The sequence below is a fragment of the Anopheles moucheti genome, chromosome 3, assembly GCF_943734755.1.
Source record: "Anopheles moucheti chromosome 3, idAnoMoucSN_F20_07, whole genome shotgun sequence".
Lineage (NCBI taxonomy): Eukaryota > Metazoa > Arthropoda > Insecta > Diptera > Culicidae > Anopheles > Anopheles moucheti.
In genome coordinates, this window is record NC_069141.1 from 66,298,681 (window position 1) to 66,306,499 (window position 7,819).

The 7,819-nt window shown below is 49.0% G+C and overlaps 1 protein-coding gene across 1 annotated transcript; it reads left to right on the forward strand.

The window, feature by feature from the left end:
- The first annotated feature begins 2,674 nt into the window (after positions 1-2,674).
- Positions 2,675-7,819, forward strand: LOC128302927 (PI-PLC X domain-containing protein 1). The gene is made up of 4 exons (XM_053039776.1): positions 2,675-3,020; positions 3,119-3,571; positions 6,748-7,498; positions 7,564-7,819. The coding sequence occupies exons 1-4, from the start codon at positions 2,888-2,890 to the stop codon at positions 7,817-7,819; spliced, it is 1,593 nt and encodes a 530-aa protein (XP_052895736.1). The 5' UTR covers positions 2,675-2,887.

A 7,819-nucleotide genomic window follows, 5' to 3' on the forward strand; every position in this document is an offset into this window, starting at 1 on the left:
CCTTCGTGGTCTCCGGTCTTCGCGCCCCGTACCTTTCTCTTGCTGGAGAAAGTTGACGCGCGTACGATATGATCCCGCGAAGGATATTCAGTACACGTGCACGGGTGGTTCAAGTGTTCGATCGAGTGTGTTTCATTGGTGGTAAAGAAAGTTTGCCATTCCACCGGTGTACGGTTTCGCGGCCTGTGTTAATTTAATCGGACGCGTGGACAGTGGGGACAGTGTGTACTGGAGTTGTGCAGTCGATGTGCGATGTTGACCTTCATGTTTTCCGCTCCGAACCGCAACAACACCCAACCGAATGCTGGAGGGATGGGAACGACGCAAGATGATAGACAGTCCGTCGATCGGGAAGCTCGTGGGGACTAGTGATGGGCACAATTGACAAAAAGCCGGAGCTGATTCCGAACGATTGCTAAACATTTCTGGAACCAGTTCCAGCAGGTAGGTGCAATCGGAACAGTCGGAACCGTTTTAAACTGCCTGGAATCATCGCTCAAAACCATCGGAACCGTAGGTCCGGAACCGTCGGAATCATCCGAAACCGTCGGATTCGTCCTTAACCATCGGAATCGTCGAAATCATGCGGAACTGGGCGGATTTTGGACAGTCCGTGGACATCCGTGGGTGGCCGGTCTTGGGGTCGAAGGTTCCGTACAATGTTTCTGGACAGGTAATGCATTTTCAACGGTTTGGTTTATTCCAACGGCCAATTTCAACGGTTCCGGACGATTCCGAGCGGAACTGGAACCGGATCGGAACCGTTGGAGCGCTGAACATAACCCATCACTAATGGGCACATTTGAAAAAGTCTGTCCTAGAAGGTGGAATCAGAACATTCGGGACCGTTTTGAACCGCCTGGAATCGTCCGGAACTAGTGGAATCGGAAACGGAAGCTCGGAACCATCCGGAATCGTTCAGAATCATCGGAACCGTTTCCGAAACACGTTTTCAACGATGCTAGACGATTCCGACGGTTCACAGTTCCGACAGTTCCGACCGTTCCGGATGATACCAAACGATTCCGAGCGGAACTGGTGGTTCTTTTTTCCGAAATCGGAATCGGAATCACACTAACCGGAACCGGATCGGAACCGTACCAAAGAACCCATCACTAGTGGTGACACGAGAAAAGGGCATTCAAACTAAAATCCTCGCTCTGCTATCGGCCGTACTGGATTCGATAAGATATTACTTGATTATTTCGTGGAATAGCCGAACAGATAGCGAGATGTTGAAGAGTTTCTATTCACACGGCGCTTGGTTTCCACTATGATCTTCGTGAACTTGTCATTGTCAAAAAAATTCAATTCTTGAGAGCAATTTATATTTGGAGAGTATTATGGACATTAAATTTGAACATGAAATTCTCAAAGAGCTTTACATTCGTACCTTTCCCACAACCCATTTATAATTATCCAACAGAAAGCACACAATGTTTGGTGCTTTTTTTGTCCACCGACAGTCGGTGCAGCTGGCCCAGAGTTCCCAATCCCGGCGCTACCAATATTCAGCGCTGATTGAGAAGCTGTGGTCACGATAAAGTGGAGAAAGATGAAAGTTGTCGCGCATATTAATGATAAATGTCACATGATCCGTACCACGTACTGCTGCTTGCGTCGCCCGTACAATGGGACTGTACGCAGCAAAGGTGGCTGCTGGGATGAAAGGTTCACCACAAACCGTGGTCAATAAATCTCGCCCCGTTTCGTGCCCCGACGGTCGATCCGGTGGTCCGGTCCGGCGCGAATGTGGAGCAGCGCTGGTTGCGATAAGCTAAGAAGAAGTGCAACAAAAAAAAACCGGCACGCGAATGGAACAAACACGCCGTACGGGAGCAAAGGGACACGAGCTGATTGTGGAGCTGGGGAAAAAAACAAGAAGCATGTATAAGAGTGAAAGTGTGCAAAACTATCGCCGGCGTGACTGCGGGCAAGAATGGAAAAAATCCCGCTGTTTAAAAAGGTGTAAACATTCAAATTTTAATGTTGCGTTCATTGCGGACATTAAGAATGCCGCACAAAAAGGCTTCGAAACCGGTCGAATGTGATAAAAAACCGTGTGCCGTTATAATGCAATTAGAACGACACTGGGATTCAGTCTGCTTCGAAGGGGATGTCGGAACATACACGGCCAACGCGCCGGCACCGGTACAAATCAGCTGAGATCGCACTCGCGAACTGTGCTAATGGTTTCGACGCACAGTGACGGTTTTCCATTTCGCTGCGCATACACAACTCGATTATCGGTTTTGCGCCATATTTGGTCCCGGACACGACCGTCGGGTTTAAGCCTCGGTAACGCAACAACGAATCAGAGTCAATCGCTTTAAATGACATTAACTCTCCGATGCGTAGCCGACAGCGACCCGCGACGCGGGGGGTGTTCAACCCCCCTCGAGTGAAGGGTGAAGGGTTGATCGTAGCCCCCGGTGTGTGATGCGACGGTTCTCGTACGCGTACACGGTAGAGGGGTTTTGCAAGCGGATGAATAGGAGATGAGACACAAAGCGAACGAGCACGAGCACATGGTGCATTCCAGTGCCCGCACGGGCAGTAGATAGTTCGCGCAGCATACACACACACACACACAGCAGCAGCAGCAAGCGCACCAGTCTGATGACGGCCGCTTGGACGGTTCAGTAGCGAAGTGACTGTCGCGCGAGTGAAACGACGGTGTGGTGCGCTGCACGCTGGACAAGATAGTCCAAACAGAAGCGCAAAAACATACGGCAAGTGCCACTTCCCAGGGGCCACTGTTGACCACACGGGGCCCAGTGTTTTGTGCAAAAAAAAAACAAAAAAAAAACAACTAATTCCCCTGACCTAAAACGAAACTAAAGTAGCAGTGCAAGAAAACAAAACGCGGGTAAAAAGGAAAACAAACATGTCCTTCACAGTGCGAAACCACAACAACAACAACAGAAGCGATGCGGTCAGGGTTAGCATCGGGATGTTGTTGGGAGTGCTATTGTTACTACAAGCTGCAACCACGCGAGGGTTAGCCCAAAGTGCCTCAGGTAAACCAGGCCATCACGCGTGTTCCAAAAATCCAAAAATTGTCAATCAAATGTCTCTGTCTCTCACACACACTTCTGCACACTTCTGACTGCTGCAGGTGATCGTGAGTACAAGCCGGAAATGGACGATCTCTACATTACGGTGAACGCGCGCACCCGAACCCTCGAGCTGGCGTGGCGCAATTTCGACGATCTATCCAATTACATACTGCTGGCGGAACAGTACCCGGTGGCAGCGTTCGAACCGCGCTACTACTACTACACGAGTGACACCGGTTCCACCACCACCCCCAGCAGCAGTATCACCCCTTCGGATGTAACCGGAGACGATGCGATGATGGGTGATGATGCAGCGAGCATCGCCCTCAGCACACCGGAAGTGACCAGTGGTGGTGGTGGCACTACCACCGAAAATAGCGTCTCCACAACAAACACCTACGGCGAGATGGAGCTCGGGTGGGTGTATGACTTCCGGGACGAATCGGGCTACCGCAAGAAGGAAGTGCTATTTTCACTACAACCGATCTACACCAACGGCTGGACGAAGACCGGTAAGAATGGATGTGTCTGCTGGAGGAGGTGGCCGAGGGTGGACGTTTACATTCACATCCGGATTTGGTGAGAAATATTGTTGGGCATAAATTTTCCTGTACGGTGGCGGTATGTTGGAACCGGCGCTCGCAGGTGGTGTACATGTAAATGGTTTAGAAATTCCTCTTGTTTTGAGCAGTGACTTTGAGCTGTTTCTAAGCGTGTTTAGCGTGTGTGATAAGCGACTCGGGTCGAGCGAAGTCGAGAAAGTGTGAAACACAAAGGTTTGCGCGACCGCCGGACACGTGCGCTGTGGGTACAGACCATTATGCATTTGACATAATTCTATGCAGCATATGATGGTCCATTCCATTCCGTACGGACTTTCTTGGCCCATTTGTTTGTTGTGGTGCCGTTGGCATGGAGTATGTGTGTGTGGTTAGACACCGCAAATCATTTCCAGCACGTTGGTTAGAATTAAGTGTACACACTTATGGATATCAGTTCCCCGGCTGAATGCAGCACCAAAAGGCTGACAGTGATTGTGCTAGTGGAATTGCATTTTAAATAGCGTTTGTGCTTGAGATTAACAGCGAGAAAAAAAACACTCCTCAACACTGATACACATTTGCTAATTCTTCCCCCTGTTTAGTCGCTTTAATCGAATTCTCTCACAAAATCCACTGCTGCTTGGATCGCAATTTTCAACAGCAAAAAAAAAAACGAGAGAACAACATGAACCCCAACGAAGTACTTTGGCAAATGAGGAAATTTAGATTATCGGCATTATCCTGAACGAACTGGGGTCGGCATTCGAACCGGGGGCGCCATTGCAATGGTCGTCGTTCAAACAGCTCGAAACCACCATTTGCATCCATTTTGAAACGCTTGAAAAGTGGTAAAACTAACAACCCTTGGTACCGATTGTCACGTACTCACGGAACACGGGTACGGCAACAGTTGGGTTGGGATCGCAATCAAACGGAGCACGATTGGAAAATGGTCATTAGAACGGTGGTCGGTTTCCAAGTTTGTACGAGAACGTATCCTTCGTATCGACCAAATTGGCATCGACTGTACGGTGGAAATGGTGATGATACGCCCGGTGCTACGATAGGAAGCACTACGCACCGTATAGATGAGCACGGTACGACATTTCAACGGGTTTGGCATGATTCTTATCGCTTTTGGTATGGACAGGGTTGCACAAAAAAAGGGGAAAGGGAACAAAACAAGCTTATATGACTATATCGAGATAAATTCCGTTCAAGGTATCAAGGCTGAACCAGGTCTTTGTTACTAGCGAGGAAGTGTCATCAGCATCGACAGAACACGTGCACCTAATTTCACACTCATTAGCATAAATTGCACATTTTGTATGGCGTGTCGTTTTTTGGGGGGGGCCAAAATCCCAAGACGCCATTTCCATTACAAGATACTTTCGCTTCTTGCGCATCCATGTTGAGCATATCCGTTTTTATGAGTTTTTACTTTCTTAAATATACAGGGTGTCCCCGAAAGTATAAGCACACGATTTCTAAATGACATATCTAGTAGTAAACGGATGACGTAAAACAGCTGATTGATTGTTTACATTCAGAGCTACTAGCACTAGTGCATTAAAACTATTTTTTTCAATAGCATCTGTTGAATTTCCGTCGAAAAGCGCAAAAGCATTCTGCACAAATGGTGCTCGACTCCTAACATTTCGCTAAGTCAATTAGCTATCCAAAAGTTTCGGAAGGAGTCCAGCCTTGAAGGATGCGCCGAAAAGTGGCCGAAATCCTGGTCCTGTCGATCAGCTGTTGTACTGGGACATAGCAAAAGCATTCAAGTAAAGAAAGGGTACATCAAAAAGTAACATCCAACGTGCTAAGGCAAGATTGAGTTTAAAAACGTATAAGAAGCCAAAGAAACCGAAACGAAGTACAAAACAGGCCGTATGCGTTCAATATCGGGCTCGGAAGCTGTACGACAAGCTGCTGTGTCGCCAATCCTCATGTATCGTGATGGACGATGAGTCATACGTAAATTTTGACTACAAAACTCTTCCGGGTGGTCAATATTACACCGTGCCTGAAAGCCAGGACGTCGAAGAAGCCGACAAATCTAATATTCCCGAAAAATTCGGAAAATAAGCCGATGTTGTGGCAAGCCATTTGCGAATGCGGTATGATGTCCGTACCGTTTGTGACAATGGAAACGATGAGGACCGATCCCTACATCCGGGAGTGTTTGATTCGACGTTAATCGACCCATAATACGAAAACATACTGGTCCAGTGTTCTTTTGGCCAGATTTGGCCTATGTTCACCATGCCAAAGACACGATCGCATGGTATGAAGAACATGAGGTACGGTACGTGCCGAAGGAAATGAATCTCTCGAACTGCCCTGAAGCCAGACCGATTGAGTTTTAAAAGATAAAAAATTTTAAAGCTGCGGAGGACATCGACAGTTTTCAAAAAGACTGGAAGAAAGTGTCGAAAATCCGGAGGCGTCCGATCAAAAGTGCGATTATTAGCATACAATTAAATTTTTTTATTGTTTTTTTTGTGAAATAGTCCAGAACACTCCACAAATTCTATTTATCAGATAAACATTCATTTTCTGGAACAGGTTTTTTTGTCTAACTTTTAAATCGTGCTTATACTTTCGGGGGCACCCTTTATTCTTCGCTTGGTAACATAAAATTTCGAGCTGCCTAACGCTGGCCCTCTGACAGTGGATGAATCATTGAGTCACGTGCTATTCACCTGTAGACGGAGGTCAAAAACGATAAGAAAGAAGAATACCACTGTTAGATAACTTTCAGAGGACACACTACGTGAAACAATTGTGTCATAAAAAAGGTCTAACAAATCGTAAAACACTACTCCGCCACTCGTGAATCACCGTCGAAACTCGCCTTGTGCAGTAAACCGGTTGGCCGCTGCTTTGACCGCTAACACAATAATAACACACCGAGCGTCGACCGGTGTTACGCCCGCCTAGCATGACTCAAACCTTCGCATATGTACGCCTCATTGACTTCCAACACTAACTACCCCCTTCCCGGTGCAGTCACGGGAAGAAATGTTAATGAGACTGCAATTAGACCAGCAACTCCCCCAGTATCCCCCAGTGACATCAAAATTCTCACGCCCGCCGCGTCAAACCTCCACTGAAACGTGCTTCCCTTTCCATCCCCCATGCAGGTATCAAATTTAATTACGATCTCATGAACGGCGTCAACACAAACACCAGCTGCTACGGCTACTACGCGTACTTCGTGCGTCCGAACGGGACCGTCCTGTCGGCGCACTGCATGAAGCTGCACCCGCGATGGATGGTGGATCTGCGGCCCCATCTGAGTGCGTTCCGCATGCGGGAACTCTTCCTACCCGGCACGCACGATTCCGCCTCGTACAAGGCCGGTTTCGATCCGCAGTATCAGGAAACGATCATCACCAAGTACGCGCTGACGCAGGACGACGATGTGTACGGGCAGCTGCTGCAGGGCATCCGGTACATCGATCTGCGCGTCGGCCACTACAAAAACAGTCCGTCACCGTTCTGGGCCAACCACGGCATATCGCGGCTCCATCCGCTGATCGACATTCTCGAGCAGATCAAGCGTTACGCGCAGGAAACGCACGAGATTATCGTGGTGGATGTGCAAGAGTTCCCGGTGGGTTTTGGCAAGGAGTACAACATCCACACGAAGCTGATCGAGTTCCTGCAGCGCACACTCGGGGACGTGATGGCCAACCCGAGCATCGGATGGGACGGGACGCTCGGTGATGTGTGGGCCGGCGGGAAGACGGTCGTGCTGGCGTACGATCACGAGTTTGCCTTCCGGTCCTTCTCGCACGTGGTGTGGCGTTCGGTGCAGCAGCGCTGGGGCAATGTGCAGAAGGTGAACGATCTGAAGGACTACCTGTTCAAGGTGCACCATCCGCGGGGATTGTAAGTATGACGCAACGGGTGCCTGTGCGATCGGGAACACTCACGACTGTTTGTGCATTTTTCAGCCGGGAGTACTCGTACCGGCCGGTGGCCGATATGGCTGAACTAACGCCCGACCCGTGGGGTGTCATTACGGACCGGTACGGTGGTCTGCGCAAGATGGCCGACTCGGTCAATCGGTTCGTGACCAAGTGGTACTTTGAAGATCTTGGCCCCACCGCCAACGTGGTCGCAGTCGACTTTGTGCGCGGTACCAGCATCGTCGAGGCGGCCATCTACTGGAATCTGAAGCGTGTTCCAAATGGTTCAATAAACTACTAG